This window comes from Heliconius melpomene, chromosome 2 (genome assembly GCF_056956725.1).
Source record: "Heliconius melpomene rosina isolate 202511_hmr_F chromosome 2, ASM5695672v1, whole genome shotgun sequence".
In the NCBI taxonomy this organism is placed as follows: Eukaryota; Metazoa; Arthropoda; class Insecta; order Lepidoptera; family Nymphalidae; genus Heliconius; species Heliconius melpomene.
The window spans coordinates 7,956,699-7,973,848 of NC_140390.1; the positions used below are offsets into that span (position 1 = coordinate 7,956,699).

General features: G+C 33.5%; 2 protein-coding genes across 13 annotated transcripts in view; one reads left to right on the forward strand and one right to left on the reverse strand.

Moving 5' to 3' along the window:
• The first annotated feature begins 80 nt into the window (after positions 1-80).
• Positions 81-14,292, forward strand: LOC146540706 (enteropeptidase-like). Of its 7 annotated transcripts, none has more exons than XM_085205398.1 (11): positions 81-225; positions 4,774-4,980; positions 5,099-5,547; positions 5,970-6,074; positions 7,015-7,105; positions 8,876-8,983; positions 9,709-9,885; positions 10,412-10,579; positions 12,487-12,643; positions 13,247-13,279; positions 13,745-14,292. In XM_085205398.1, exons 1-11 carry the CDS (start codon positions 223-225, stop codon positions 13,936-13,938), a joined length of 1,692 nt encoding a protein of 563 aa, XP_085061524.1. In that variant the 5' UTR covers positions 81-222; the 3' UTR covers positions 13,939-14,292. The 7 variants fall into 7 exon arrangements, with proteins under 7 accessions (XP_085061524.1, XP_085061509.1, XP_085061515.1 ...); XM_085205383.1 differs by having other exon boundaries at positions 82-225; positions 5,099-5,604; XM_085205389.1 differs by lacking the exon at positions 13,247-13,279 and having other exon boundaries at positions 82-225; positions 5,099-5,604.
• Positions 14,263-17,150, reverse strand: part of LOC146540707 (sex-lethal homolog) — a 30,654-nt gene continuing 27,766 nt past the window's right edge. For 5 of the 6 annotated variants that reach the window (XM_085205472.1, XM_085205465.1, XM_085205471.1 and 2 more), the window contains one exon: positions 14,263-16,945. In XM_085205472.1, the coding sequence (XP_085061598.1) occupies positions 16,677-16,945 (269 nt within the window). In that variant the 3' untranslated portion in view covers positions 14,263-16,676. The remainder of the gene's footprint in view (positions 16,946-17,150) is intronic. The other variant, XR_014879215.1, reaches the window with a different exon arrangement.

A 17,150-nucleotide genomic window follows, 5' to 3' on the forward strand; every position in this document is an offset into this window, starting at 1 on the left:
AGTTTGCGTGCTAACCTCAAGTTTGAACCGAGAAACATATATTCATCTCTTTCTTTTATAAGATAATTATCTATCTATCTCATTTAAATGGCTATCGTAAACTTGACCTTATGAACAATATTTCTATATTTCTTCGTTATTTAGTAAAAATATAGCGCATAGGGCGCATGTGTGTCTGTTTGTGTATTTTTGTTTCTATTATTAACAAGATAAGAACGGAAAATGGTAAGAATCCTTTGTATTGTGTAAAGTGATATAATTAAAAAAAAATCCTTAAAAGAATGTGCTATTTATTTATAAACTAAAAGTGGTAAGTTGACATTTCGAAGCTTGAGGAAAACACTTTTGTTTAAACATAATAATGATTTATATCCTTAAGTTAACAATTATATGAAATATATAAATATTGTATCTTTATTAATAAATATAAACTGGTTAGGGGAAGTCGCGAATTCAAGTTCCGGGGTGACATTTTATTATATTGACCGTGAATTCAACAAAAAAAACAGCTTTCATGTCATTTATTTTTAGTAAATCTTTTAAAAGTCACAAGTAATGGAGATTGTGGTCTCTAGTTCTCCGTTTTATGTAATTAAAGATTTAATTTTATACAGTTATTATTATTAATGTACATAAGAAACAAACAACGTAATAGAAATGTTTATCATTGTTGATCTAATGACGCCACATTTATCATTTCCGCTGTTTTAACCTATAATGCCTATTTACCCTATTATAAATTAATATCAAATTAAAAAGTAAATCTGCTTCACGCTGTATCCCGCACACATCATGGTAGGCAGAGGGAACCTAGTGTTTAGACACTTCCTCATCTTTCGCCGAATTCTGTAGGCAATGCATGTTGAGTGGTGGAAATCAAAGCCTCGACACCAGAGCAAAAGAAATGAAAATATACATTTAAGTAGATATTTCATTTCCTCGAATGGGCATCGAACCCACAACCATTCGCGTTTACATTTTTTTCCTTGGCCTACGACTGGCCTGACATAATATTTAATTATATAATACTTATAATTGAATAATTAAATATTAAGAGATCAGTCTATATCAACTCATCATCACCATCAAAGCCCTGGTCCAGAATATGTATACTGTTTCTTCTATTTCTGACTCTTTCCTCCAATTTATGAAGCCCAAAGATTTTGGGTCTAGGTTGAACACCTTAAAACCATCTGATCTTTGGCCTGACTAAATTTCCTCGTCCAGTATCTTTAAGTACTAATACCATAGAACTTGAGAGGTATTTAGATGTTGTTAAATGTAATTCCTTTTTGGAAATAAAGTTTATTTATTTCCTAAAAGGAATTACATTTCAATTAATGAAAATAGAGTTATCTTAAATAGGTGCATATTATAAATCATTGTTAGCATTGGAATCCAGCAAAACATAGTTGATAAATGACAAAAGGAAAACAATATTAAGAGTTCAATTAACACATATTTATACTGCGTTATTATCAGGAACTGCTAAATATTCAAATTTTATTTGAGTTTGTTAATATATTTATTCGAAATAAAATACATAAAAAAATCGTATCTGTGGGTACTTACTTCACGCTGTTTCTCCACAGCAGAGTTGGCAGAGGCATAGTGTTAAGACACTCCGTTCCCAACTTTCCGCCGAATTTTGGAGGCTTTGCGTGTTGTATACATAAATTTTAATTAATATTTCATTTCCTCCAATGAGAATCGAACCCACTACCGTCGCGTTACAGTCACACCCTTGTACCCCTGGGCACAAAGACGGCCACGACGCGACGGCCTGTAACAGATATTAAATTTATCACAGATACAAAAAAGCAATGGAATCGTTCTAAAAACCGTAACAGATTATTAAATAATTTATCTAATTGAATGGAGAATTTTGATGGCAAAATTACATTCTTAATTAAGTATTGCATTAAGATAAAGATTATTTGGTTTTTTAACATTTATATAACCGTTGAGTTCGAGTTCGACTTTGAAGCACTAAACACTCATTGCCTCCAAAATTCGACGGAAACAAGAGAACGGAAGTGTCTTAACGCTAGGTTCTCAGGTTCCCTCTGCCTATCCTGCAGCTATGTACAGGGACAAAAAAGTTATATAATCGTTAGGGGTTCGATCGAGAATAGGGTTTTTTTTATCCACCCACTCTAGTAAGAAAACACGCCGCGTTGAGTTCCCCTTCAATATGTTACCATCGCGTTTTAATTTTTTATCTACACCGATTGACGGGAAAATGCGTGAATCTTAAAAAAAATACAAACACGTAATATCACGTAAACTATAATACACCTGACTAGCCGCTACACCTATCCTTGCTGACTGAACTTCCTCTTGTACGGCAAATACTTATTTAATTAGTCCATCCTGAGTCTCCCAACTAGTAACTTTTCATTTGACGGCAAAGAGAAGGTACTTTTAGTTGAAAACGAAGTCAAGTTTCCTTCTTACGATGAGAAGCAAGGATACATATGTGGCGACGATTGCGGCTTCGAATCCCGTTTGGGGGAATAAATTATTTAATATATTAATTTCTTCGCTCTGGTAATAACACGGCGTTAAGCCATCCAGCTTTGTGAGAGTCTTTGGGAGAACGGAGTGTCTTGGCACTAGGTTCTCCAGGTATAAAACGTAACGATAAATGTTCGTACAAGGTACATTCTTATATCTATACTTCTATATAAATATTATAAAGCAGAAGTGAGAAGAGTGTGTTTAGTTGAACGCGCTAATCTCAGGAACTATAGAATTCAATTGAAAAAATATTTAGTTATAGGATAGTCCATTATTCGAAGAAGGCTATGGACGTTTGTTAAATGCTTAATTAATATAAGTGGGTAACGGAGTATCTTAACACTGTGTGCGGGTTACAGCGTGAAGCTGATTTATTTGATTTTATTAAATATATAAAACAATTTGATTCAAAATATTACTAAGAACAACAATAAAGACATGGAATGTCATCATTATATCTATTAGATTATGAAGTTGTTAACGATTCAACAACATATTATTTATTTATATACTTATATGTACATTTAACGGTATTCGATTATTATAGTTTCCATTTATAACTGTTTATTGTAGTTTTCCTTTTGAACTGGTATGTTTATATTTTCTTAGTATCCCGCAGCAGGGTAAGCAGGGATCTTTAAACCTAGTGCTAAGATAGTCCGTCCCAGCTAAAGCACTTTCGTTCCCCACTTCCCCACTTGGAGGATTCATTGCGTGTTGAGTGGAACTCAACGCCGCGCTTTACCTCTAATAGTGCGAGAAAGGAAAATAGATAATATTTAATTGCCTCGAACGGGAATCGAACCCACAACCCACGACTGGCCTCGAATTTTAATATATTTACATATACTTTTATATAGATTTCATTAGCTACTAGTATACAAGCACGAGTTTTTTTCGTATTTCCATGAAAATTTACTTTTTTTGACGTCTTTGGTCTTCATGTCAAAAAAAGACTTGACGTAAACAATCACGACTTCATTCATCTAAAATGAGAGGGATGATTCCGTTTCCGGAAGTGTATTTACATTAGGTTCCCAGTTTCCTTTCGCCTATCCTAAACTATAAAAAAAATATCTCCATTATACGCCATTTTCTTAACATCTATTCATTATTAACCTCGCAATCAACATAATAACTGGTTAAATATCTGTAACCGCATCTACCGTGTTACAATGGAAAAGGTCATTTAAACCGCAATCTGTTTTTTTTGTGATGGAAATTGTTTGTTTGTAATAACTATTAATATATAAGGGAATTGACCTTTAGGGTTCCGTACCTCAAAAGGTAAAAAAGGAACCTTTATAGGATCTCTTTGTTGTCCGTCTCTCCTTCTGTCAAGACCATTTATCTCAAGATTGCGTAGATGTATAAAGATGAAATTAATCTAATGTTATAAAACGGAAGCGGTTAACATCTAACGCCTCAAAAATTTGGCGGAAAGTGAGGGACGGATATGTTTTAATGGGAACGGAGTGTTTTAGGTTCCCAGGTTCCTTTCTTTCTTTGCTATAAATCAAATCAAATCAAATCAAAAATACTTTATTGCACAAATATACGTAACGATAAATAAAAATTATAGTACTTTAACATAATTACAGTACTTTAAAATGTATATTCTGTTTAAAAAAATAGATCGTTCAGTAGTTAGTGGTACTTATTTTGTTCCTTTTAATATAAATCTGGTTCTTATAAGGAAAATACTATAAACATTTTAAAAATTCTTCTGCACAACGTAACAAAACACATGCATTCCTTCTCATTTCATTCTTATCCTTTACAGTTTGCTTATGATCTAGAAAATGTAGTACAAAAAACCACTAACGTAGAATTCACTATCTCTCTCTCTCTTTAAGAAAATTAAGAAGGAATAAATTGAAAAATAGCTTATTAAGTCATGATTAAATATTATTTATTATTATTTTAATTTCTTCGCTCTGGTACTAAAGCCTAAGGCACTAAAGCCTGGCGTTGAATTCTGTCACTCAACCCGCAATGCCTCCAGAATCCAGCAGAAAGCGAGGAATGGAGTGTCTTAACACTAGGTTCCCTCTGCCTACCCTGATGTGTGCGGGATACAGCGACGACTTTCTACCAAATTGTGGACAAATTGTCTGTAGAGTGGTTGTATTGTGTTTCTTTTTCTTATTTTTGCCAGTTTTATTTGTTATAATAAAGTACTTCTCATATTATATTTCAATTGCCATCACTTATAACCAAAAAAATCTCCTAAAACATATCCTTTTTCTACAGATTGGAGCATTAATTCTAGTCATAGCCCTGTTCGCGCCCACACATGAACAGAGCACACCACTATCGCCATGCCCCAACGTCTTCATGTACGAGCCGTCGGGCAACGAGCCAGGCCGGTGGTACGGGGTGGTCAACCTATCAACAGACAGCACTTTACATTCCTTGTGGCTTAACGTAGTGTTAGATAGCAAAGCTGATATTTTGGGGGTAAGATTTTATATAACCTTATATAACCTTTTATATAACATGATAATTTTTTCTGTTCATCAAAAATAATTTTTAAAGCTACCAGTTGTATTTTATAAGGCAAGGTATTTTCTTACAGAACTGGGTTGGTGACGTAACAACTACAGATAATATTGATTTCAAAATAGAAAACACAAAGATGAAAATTCATCCAGGTCCAGCAGTGGCTGTCAGGTTTTTCGTGCAATACAATCAATTAAACAAAGCTCCTCGACTACAAGCGATCAGGCTGAATGGAAGAGAAATATGTAATGCAAACTCTCCGCAGCCAGCGCTTGGTGTAGACAGTATTAGGCCGGATCCTACTTCGATCAGACCTAGACCTGAAACAAGACCTGAAAGTAGACCTGAGAGGCCTATAGAAAGACCCGTAGAGAGACCTGTCGACAGACCTGTAGAGACCAGACCAATTGAGAGTAGACCTATCGAAAGACCAGATAAAAGAACAACGTCAAGACCCTCTATTAGGCCAGAAGATAGACCGGAAACAAAACCTGTATATGGTAGACCATCGGGGGATGGACCCGTGTATGTACCTACTCCTAACCCACCAATAGAACAGAGCAATGTTAACCCATACAGCATGTAAGTGTAGCACATGGTCACCTAACATTTATTATCCTAATAATGAGCTTACCATTTTCTTTTATTATATTTATCTTCGCTAACTTCAAAAATCAGGTAATCTAGAAGAGCACAGTACCTTAACACTCTGCTCTCCTAAGCTAAATATTTCTCTAAATAAACATATTAATTGCCACTTTTTTTATCTTTCAAAATCACCTCCAATTATTTTAAACTTCACACAATATAAAATCGTAGATAGCAAATATTTAAGCCAAACAGCTTTAAAATACAAATTGCATGGAACTTCAATTATTTTACCGACTTTCAAGCAAATATGGCATCTATGTAGATATGTAGCTAACATTCATCGCGCTCGTTAACAGCGGTGGTGGCCAGGTACCAGTACAGAGTGTGACGGAGAGAAGACCATATCAGGTGACTACAACACGCTACCGACCGTCGACACCTGATGATGATTTAGATGATAGGTACGTAAGTGAACTTCACTGGTTGTTTGTAAGGTAACAGGTTCCAGGATTCCTAAAAGGTGATGGATGGTGACACGTCGTTTAATCCTGTATTTTAAAATAAATAAAATGTGAGGTTATGCCTATTTGCTGGTCAGCGTCATTTAGAAAATGTTAGAGGAGATTAACTTATGTACATAGAAATGTTTGTTAATTAGTATATCTTTAATTAAATTGTAGAAATATGGACAAAACTCATTTTTTTTAAAGTAAAAAGCTTTCTTAAAATGAATTGGGTGTGCTTCGGACAAGTCCAGTGCCTTCACAATGTGACTAACTAACCATGCTTAATTTTAAAACTAACAGTTCTCGACTGAACCATTTCATTATAGTAATAGTAATTTTAGGTTGTTGAGGAGTCGCTAATTGCATGGGTGGGTTTGGTGACATGTTGAATTCTTATATGAGGGAAATGGAAAATAAAGATGCGGTAATGCATCTGAATTCTTTAACCCTTTAAAAGAAACCCTTTTTGAGAAATTTTAATTAAAAAATAAGAATATATGTGCATTAATTTAATTTTAAACTAAACTAATTTACCTGGATTAGTTGCGTATATTTTAGTATTCGATAATAAATGTTAGGAAACCCGAGGTCTTGTATACTTTTCAGTAATCCGTGGTATCTGGTAAAATCTACCTACCCTCCATCTACACACATTATCTCTATAAAGATAAATCTCTTTCTTTTTCTTTCCTAACTGAGTAACTGACCGACAGCACACAGATGAAATTACTTAGAAAGTTGAAATTTGGCATGTAGGTATATTAGGGAGTATAGGGGAGCACTAAGTGGGGATAGGACGAAATTGTCCCGGGACAGGACAAAAGCGGGATTTTAGGATGAGGATACATACCAAAAACATAAAAATATTTCATTTCAAACATTATAATTTTCACAGTAACGCGGACCCATCGGAATATTTCACTGGAGGACAACTGATAGTGACTCCAGAAACCGCTGGCGAGATATTTGGAGGCAAATCAAAAAATGTAAGTAATATCATCATTTAGAAGTAACATTATCACAGTGACAATAAAGATGAACATGCTCAGATTATTTGGAAATGTGGGGAAAATGAGTTATGAATGAATTATAAAACTTTTACGAAGCAAAATTTAGTGGAGAGGCAGGGGGGGTGAGTTGTCGGTTGACTTTCGACAATATAGTATTATTAGAAGGTCATGAGGACTACTCAGAGGGTATGTAAGAAGAGGTCGATGACACGAGCTGATGTGGGAGAGATATGTAAAGACTGCAGCCGTACGCTCTGTTCTTTCTGGCCACCCGGTTAAGGAGCCATAAGACAGAATTTCCCGAAATTCCTATTTTCCTCCCGTTTTTTTGGAATCTGGGAACCTAGTGTTAAGACAATGAGTTCCGATTAAGACATTTCTGTTCCAAAAAATTCTGGCGTTCCTACGTAAACGCTTAAAAATAAAATTCCCATTCTTAAAACTAAATCGGCTTAATTAAACACGACACCGTTTGAGGTAAATCCCCGTATACCTACGACATCGACATTCAATTCAATAAAAAAAATCATGATCCTCTACGCGTAATAACCGGAATGAATTAATGACTTCGCAAGAAACAGGTCTTTCGTATATTAATAAACAAATATGCTGGTAATTCAAATTTAAAATATATTACTTAATATTATAATAAATACAATGAAATTTATTATAACATGGCCGTCGGCATCGAGGCAAACGTGGAGTTCAACACGCAATGCCTCCTGAATTCGGCGGAAAGTGAGGAACGGAGTGTCTTAACACTAAGCGTCCTCTGCCTACTCTTCTACATGTGGAATACAGAGTGAAGCTGAAAAAAGGCTTAGTTGTATATTATTATCGAAAATTTAAAATAAAGAAAAGAAAAATATAATTTCATCCATCAAGATGAGAGAAGATGGGCCGTGGGCCTTATGTGCATAGGCTAGTTCTATGCTTTGAGTAACTAGAGAAGTGCTCAAATTAAAAAAAAACCCGCAAACTTAATTTAGAATCATTAAAGTATAATTACGGAATAACCTTTGTTAATGACGTACTAAATACATTAATATACGGTTTTACGTAATATTCAAATTAACACAAAATAAACAGAGAACCATAAACACTATTAGCGCTCGCGGCGTCGCCCGCTTGAATTATACAATTATTTATTTCCATCCATCAGCCTTTTAAGGTCCACTGCTGGACATAGGCCTCCCCCAATGCTCGCCACTCCTACAATTATTTATTTACTAATCTGAAATCTCTCGTATCTTTTGCTTGATTTTTTCTGTGTTCCATAAGACCTTAGACCTGAATATTTAACATCAATTCCAGATTTATATATGAGCCAACGAGAGAGAGAGAAAAGAGTTTCGTCTCTACTTTTATCTAACTAAAATCTCTCTGTCGACTTTATAAGGAAGTTAAAAGCAATATAAATATTAAATTGAATTTACTACTTAGTTGTTTGTTCTAAAGTAAATTTAAGGTCAACGAGGGTCAGAATTCGAACATTGACCCTAAAAGTATAACATCTCGAGAGCATTATTGGTACAATTTGTAACTCAAGTTATTTTTATACTAGGGATCTGTACCAGTATTTTAGTGGCTTCAAGATAGAGTAGAGAAGGTATCGCAGAATATTAAAACACTCTGTACTTGCCAGAGCGTAAAATTTGATGAAAATAATTCAAATATAATCAAGGCCATCGTTTATTTAATTTATTGTAAATCTGTCTATATTTATCCAAGTTTTCTTGATTTCAGGATCAATGTGGTAGAGTGTTGAGGAATAATCCCAACCCACTGGTGGTAAACGGTAAACCCACTTTGGAAGGACAGTGGCCGTGGCAAATAGCGCTTTACCAAACTCAGGTATTTTTTTTAATTGTACTTCAACTTCATACTGTATCCTGCATATAGCAGGTTAGTAGGAGTAGCTGTAGGGTTAAGAGGAGTGAGAGAAGGGGTTGTTTGGTCTCCCCACTTAGGGCGCCGAAGCAAAAGGGGGCAAGCACTATCTTTTATCTTTTCATTAATGACGCTTTCAGGTACTTGTAAATTTTCACAAATCGACGAAAAATCGTCAAAAAAAATCATTAAAAAGCGAAAAATCGCATGAATATAAACATTGACGAAACAATGGAAATTTGTGAAGTTTGCTGCCAAGGCAAACTGCGGTGTTAAGTTCCACCACTCAACACACAATACCTCCAGAATACGGCGGAAAGTAGGGAGCGGAGTACGTGCTTAGCACTATACTCCCTCTGCCTACTCTGCTACATGGTTGATACAGCGTGAAACAACTAATGAGTTTAAAATAAAATAAACAATGTATTTACCAATAATATATGACAAATAATTATATTTACTTTACACAAATACATATCACATAGTTCTAATTTAATGTTTACGCTAGCATTATTATCTTCTAACAATAATTAACCTTTAATTATTATTAGTCTTTTTTAGATAAACATAATTAAGTTGTAGGATGAGACCAGTAGCGGCTAAATATTTTAACAAAATGTTTAAATTGTGCATGTGCTGTGTTATTTGTTTAAATATTTCCATATAAAAATGTGGGTATTTTTACACAGACAGTAGACAGCAAATACATATGCGGCGGTACGCTAGTCACGCACAAGCACGTCATCACGGCAGCACATTGCGTGACAAGGAAGGGTTCCAGCCGGGCTGTCAATAAGAACACCTTGACCATATACCTGGGGAAGCACAACTTGAGAACTTCTGTTGAGGGAGTGGAGATACGGCTGGTGGGTACAGTACCCACCCATTTACTTTTGAATTTAACTTTTATAGTTTATATAGAACTATTGGAATGGATGTCTTTCTAGAGTAGAAGACTGCAATTTATATCGTTACATTTGAACTTTTTTGCTTTAGTAAGAAGACAAAGCGTAACGATGAGTTAGTCTCGAAATTGGGCGGTGCTTGGGGAACACAAGCGAGATCCCGCAGGTGGCAGGTTAGGCAGAGGGAACCTAGTGTTGAGTCACACCCTTCCCCAAACACCACCCAATATTTATTGCATTGTATATTTATTACATAATATTTATACTATTTGACGTTCAAAAAGCACTTCTATCTCCACCTCAAAGACCGGCAACGCACCTGTAGCTCCTGTAGTGTTGCACGGAGTCGTGGGCGGCAGTGATCACCATCAGGTGACCCGAACGTTCGTTTGCATTATCCTTTTTCCATAAAAAAAACCATAAGTACCTACCTAACCATCTTTGTTCATTATAAAAGTCATAAAATAACTAAATTTCTAATAAACAGGTAGCAGAAATAATAGTGCATCCGCAGTACAACGCCTCCTCATTCAGCCGGGACGCCAGCATACTGAAGATGAGGAAGTCCGTCGAGTACACCGAGTTCATCCGCGCCGCCTGCCTCTGGCCGGAGAACCAGATTGATTTGACTAATGTCATTGGGAAGAAGGGTTCGGTAGGTTTTCTTTATTATCTTTAAGATTTTTTTATTAAGTTATACGTGAGAATTTGGGCGTGAAAAGAGAACTTCTAAAATCAATTCATTCTTAATTTTCAATTAATTTTAAAAATTTTATTGTTTTGTTGTTCATTGTTTTTGTACAAACGATCACCATGAATATAACCAGCTAGCAGTACTAAACTATGGCTTTTTCGTAGGGAAAAAGAGTATTTTGGGTTGTGGGTAGTAGAATGCAATAAATAAGTCGCTCCTTCTTTCATTTCTCATCTACTTACAGACACTACGTGCCTGCTGGTTAGAGAAGACCAACATCCTATTTTTTTCTACCAATACGGAGAAAATTTTCGTATCCTATTATAAATTAACTAGCGGACGCGCGCAGCTTCGCTTGCGTATTTAGGGGTGAATGAAATCTAATAACCCATGAAACATGTGTTCGATTAAATATTTTTAAGAGTCTAAATTTCAAATTTTATAAAAATCTGTTGCGATTTAAAGATTTTTCCATACAAACTTTCAACCCCTTATTTGCACCCTTAGGGGGTGAATTCTAGAAAACCATGAAACACATGTTCAATTACATATTTTTAAAGGTCTAAATATGAAGTTTTATAAAAATCGGTGGCGATTTAAGAATTTTTCCATACAAACTTTCAACCCTTTATTTGCACCCTTAGAGGGAGAATTCTAGAAAACGATGAAACACGTGTTCAATTAAATACTTTTAAAAATCTAAATTTCAAATTTTATAAAAATCGGTGCCGATTTAAATTTTTTTCCATACAAACTTTGAACCCCTATTTTACCCCTTTAGGGTTAAAATTTTTCAAAATCCCTTCTTAGTGGATGTCCAGATTATGAAAGTAAACATCTGTCCAAATTTCACGTTTCTACCATCAGCGGTTACGGCTGTGCATGCGTCTTACCTCAGTCAGTGAGGACAAGTCCTTTTATATACGACGACCTCCAAATGCTGAATAATTGCATTTTCCTATAAAAAACTGAAAATGACATATAGATAAATCTAAAATTTACGTCAATACAATAAATATTGTTTCAGATTAAAACATTTATTATTCATTCAACAAGCAAAATAATTTCATGTTTCATACAGATATTCAAATCTCATACAAATAACTGAATAATTAACAAATTGAACAATAATACTGTAATGGTCTAACTGTGATTGTATCTATAGCAACTGCTGGAGCATAGTGGCCTAACTAAAAATCTTGAAACCCGTGTGTAAAAGCGACGGTAGTGGATTCGATTCCCACTCAAGGCTAAGAATTATTGTTTTCTCGTTCTGGTTACAAAGCGCGGTGTTGAGTTCTGTCACTGGGTCGCGAAAATTGGTCGGCGCATGGAGAACTAAGTGTTTTAACACTAAATTTCCTCTGCCTATCCTGCTATGTGAAGTCATAAAATATAATAAAAAAGTGAATGTTTTTAATAATTTCATTATATATTTTACGAACCAAAAGGAAAAATAAAAACAAAAAAAGAGAAATCAAAGTTAGCCCTATTTTGCGCTAGGCCCATGATATCTGCAATATTGACGCAATATACAAAGTAAACAAGAATTTGTAGCTTAACATAACAGCAGTTAAAACTCCCAATCAATGGCTAACTAGTGGATAAAGCGAATTAGAAAATTCTAATAAAATTTATATACCTAACTGTAGTTGATTCAACTTCTGTGTAATAATTGTTATTTTTTTTAAGCTTTCATATCCTATTTCATATGCATATGGCAGGTTAAATAGAGAGAAGCCAGTGTTAAAGCTCTCCGTTCCTGTTCACCCTGTTTTTGAGATATTGAGTGTTGAGTGACGCAACTTAGTTTTTCTTAAAAAATAACATATATACCTATTATTATTTCTCTCTCCTCTCATTACCAGGTAGTAGGTTGGGGTTTCGACGAGACAGGCGTGGCGACTGAGGAGCTCACATTGGTGGAAATGCCCATAGTCGACACCGAGACCTGCATACGTTCGTACAGCGAGTTCTTCGTCAAATTCACTTCGGAGTATACGTACTGTGCTGGATACAGAGACGGTTGGTTATTTTTGTTTTGTTTTTTAATAGTTCTGGTTTGAAAGCTTCTTTCTTTTCTCTCTGTTCTTGAAGACCTGTTATCATCTTATATTATTATATAATAAACGCATTTTATTAAGTGTGATAAGTAAATGTAGAACTTTGAGGGTATTTTAACTGAAATAAATATCATTTTCATAACGTATAAAATATATAAATAAAGGAAAATAATAATAGAAGTTAACGGAATTTATGGAATTTCAAATAAACCTTATTGGTTTACCGAATCTCCAATCAACAATTTGAATATAGCATTTTTTAATGTTCATATTTTGTATGAAATTTAGCAGGATGTACACTTATAAAAAAAAATCTGTTAAATTCAAAAGTATCCAGTACATTTCATGCTATCACGCTTAAGGCTTTTTTGACAAATCTATATTTAGATTTTCCAAAAAATAACAATATTACTATATTTTATAATTAATATAAACAAATATAACTAACCCATATTGTTATAAATAAATAAAAAATATATATATACTTAGTATATTGAAGCAATGCCAGTAATAAAAAAAAACAACTTATATTTCACATTTTCATTTCATTGCATATTTATTCCAGGACGACCCGACGACCAAACTGGCATTAAAAAAAGTATGTTTCCCATAAACTTACTATCGCTTACTTATGGGGATAACTTGCTGCTTACTTTTTACTTCAAAATAACTCTCTGAAAATCTACTAGTCTTAACTTTCTGCATCGTTCGCATGATAATTTCTACTGATTAACTTAAAAAATAAAGCTCTAACTAATAATAATTAAGGCTTCAAAAAGTTTAATATGTGTTTCTTCACTCTCTCTCTCCTCTCTGAAAAGAAAATTTCTTCTGTGTCAAAATATATTTTAAATTGTGCTGCAATTTAACCAATAAATGCAAAATCATGTAAAAACAAAGGATTTTTTCTAGATTTTTCGAATACCATTTGAACACCGACTCCAGTTTAACTTCTTTGTATATAATACCTGCATATTGCTACGAAATGCAAAACATTTAACATTAAAAACTCTCGTCACTTTTATGTAAAAAAATGTTTTCTTATGTTTCTTTTATTCCTCAGGTACATCAGTCTGCAATGGCGACAGCGGTGGCGGTATGGTGTTCAATATGGGTGAAATATGGTATTTGAGAGGGCTCGTCTCTCTCTCTGTCGCGAGACAGAACGAATATAGATGTGACCCAACTCACTATGTAGTGTTCACTGACCTCGCCAAATTCTTGACTTGGATCAAACAAAATGTTAATAACTTTTAATTTGTTATAAATAATTAGGTTTTAATATACTTACTATCAAAAAAACCGTTGAATCGGCCATTTTGTTGAAAAAATTGTGAACCTATGGCGGTATCGATTTTATCCGTCCAATTTGTATGAAATTATAAAGAAACTGTAAATTTTTATGTTTTTTTTATTATACGAATCTGAAATATTTAGACTGATTTGTAAATAGTGCCGTATCACATAATAATTTAATATAATAAAAATAAATTTACTTAAAATATTAAAAAAATATATATTATTAATACTTATGTGATGCGGCAGTATAAATAAGTTATAAGACAATAAAAAATCACTAGAATATTATAATTTTTTAATAAAAAAAACAAAGTTTTTCTGTTTTCCTATATATTACAAACGAACTTATACAACAAAAAGAAAGAAAACTTTTATACAGGACATATAATGAACGTAGTTAAGTAGATAAGTAAATTCTTCACTTTTCGAAATAAATAATTTACTTAAAGTGTTTTCACTTCAAAAGCTATTTCAACTAGAGATAAATATGCTTCTAGTTGTCATAACTTGTGACTGTTGTAAGTACAATCGCAATTTAGATTCTATGATTGGCGTAGGAAAAGGAGAAATGAATATGAATAAATTAATATTTTTTTTAATCCGTGCCCACCCCAGAATATATCTCGTGGTACGCCCACGAATCCCATATATCTGTATGGTCGACGAGTCAAGGCCGCAATGAAGTTCAGCTTTATGCTTTTTGGAGCATTGTGCATCAAATGTAAGAAAACTCCTAAAATCTAATCTGCGCATCAATCTACAACTAACTATCATACGCGACCGAGACATGACTGTCTTGTCACGTATATTGTAGTTTCACGCTGTTCCCACACATAGCAGGATAGACAGAAGGAACCTGGGAACCCAGTATTAAAACACTCCGTTCCCATTAAGACCCTTGTTTCCCTACTTTCTGCCGAATTCTGGAAAATGTAAAATATACGACCGATATTATACGACCAAAGCTGTCCTCTGATGACTTTGGTCTACCTATCCATACCTATATTATAAATTCGAAAGTAACTCTGTCTGTCTGTCTGTCTGTCTTTTACGCAATCAGGGCCAAATCGCTAATTTAATTGTGATAAAATACTCATATAGATATACTTGAGGGTCTCGGGATGAACATAGGATACTTTTTTTTCTCATATTTGTAATATTTTCGATATATATCAATAATATTAAAATACTTATTAATTTGACATGCAATTTATTCCGCCATGTTTATAACAACCGCCGTTGCTAAGCAACGATTTGCAAAGTTTGATGTTAGAAAACGTCACCCAAAATGAGCTTGCTTAACGCATCTCTCTATTGAAAACTGAAAATAATTTCATAAATATATGTAATAAATATTCGTATAGTTCAAGCGGGCGTAGCCGCGCTCGGGTCCACTAGTATATAATAAACCGGTTAGAAATTCCATATTTTGATACTTTATCATAAATCAATTATTAGAAAATCTAAAATAATAATAAATATTCTTAAACTAAACAATACTAAAACAAGATAGTCACAACTGTAAAAATTCAGTTCAATTCAATTCAGTTTCAAGACCAAGTTTGAAAAAAAATAGATTTCATTTAAAAAATAAAAGAAAAAAAAAATTGTACTTGCCAAAACTGCTTTTAAGGATTTTAGTATGCAATATTTTTTAATATTGTAATATTCTTCCACTTAACTACGTTCAAAGTGAACAAACTAATACATAAAAAATAAACCCACTCAGTATACAATAATATATTGAATTATTATCACCAAATATTAAAAATAATATTGAAAGAAAAAAAGAAACAACTGAAACTAAAAAGCATACTTAAATAAATACACCACTATTCTGTAAAGATATAAGAAAACATAAAATGCTAGAATAAAATTAAATTATAGAATAGAATTAAATTATAGGTATATTTTAAAAAAACCTTTTCATTCGTATTGTAGGAAAATGCATAGTCACTAATTACTTTTAACGAAATTTATTTGACGCTGCCTAGGGACTCATTTAGTGATATATCACTACAAACTTAGTGATATATATCACTACCGTTCAAGATAAAGTGAATTACTGGTCTATTATATGAATATAGCATATCTGGTCTATTATTGAACCAAAGTATGGCGTCCAAAAGTAGCCAAAAGTATAGGCAGTATTAATTGCAAAAGCAATTTGTTTTTAAAACATTTTTTACAATATATGAATATTTTTTAAGTCAGTACCGAATTATGAGAATAAAAATAAATATTGTTCAAATTACATGCGTGCACTGTACAAACAAAAATATGTTTTAATTAGTAAAGGTTACTAAATTATTTACAATATAAGCTTTTTGAATCTAACCGACATCTACTGAAATATATTTATCTAACATATTTATTTACGCGTGACAATGTAGATATTAAATTATAACGAGTATTCACCTACTTAGACACTGTTTGATACTTAAAAATAGTACCAATATACTAAATTTCATTTAGAACACTCCCAATAAAACTTCAAGCAGGTAAAATCGACTTATTTAAATAAAAAAAAATAAAAATAAAAGAAACAAAAAAAAATAAAAGAAAAAAATATTATAGTAAATTGACCTAACATCATTCACTCATTCAAAATCGACAAAGACAGACAAAAGATCATCACGAACGAACCATTCATTATTATAGATCTCCATCAATTTACAATGTGTCAAACCATTCGTTCACCAATACGGTCCCGATACGTTCCTACATTTCTGCCCTTTCACCCTCTCTTCACCCCCATATCCTTGGCCCCAGGGGAAGTTCCTGCCCCTGTTTGCCCTAACATTTTTTTGATAATTCGGAGGGTAGCCCATTCTATTATTGACGCAGACACCGGGCCTGCATCCGTTCCTTGGTGCATTTGTATTGTTACCAGCAACAGGAGGAGGGCTGAAACCGTCCCAAGAGTCCGGCATCATGCAGGTACCGCACGCGAATGGTACGTCACCTAGAAATATAGAAATTAGTTTGAAGAATAAAAAAAATAGGAAACTATAATATTAAAAACAATCTAAAAAATAGCTTGGCTAAATTCATAAAATAAATGATAGATACAAAAACCAAAATGAGACCAAACAATAATTTTAAAAAAACCACATTTATTTTCTGAGGGCGTTTAAAAATATAGAAACAGCCACAGTCAATAAAACATC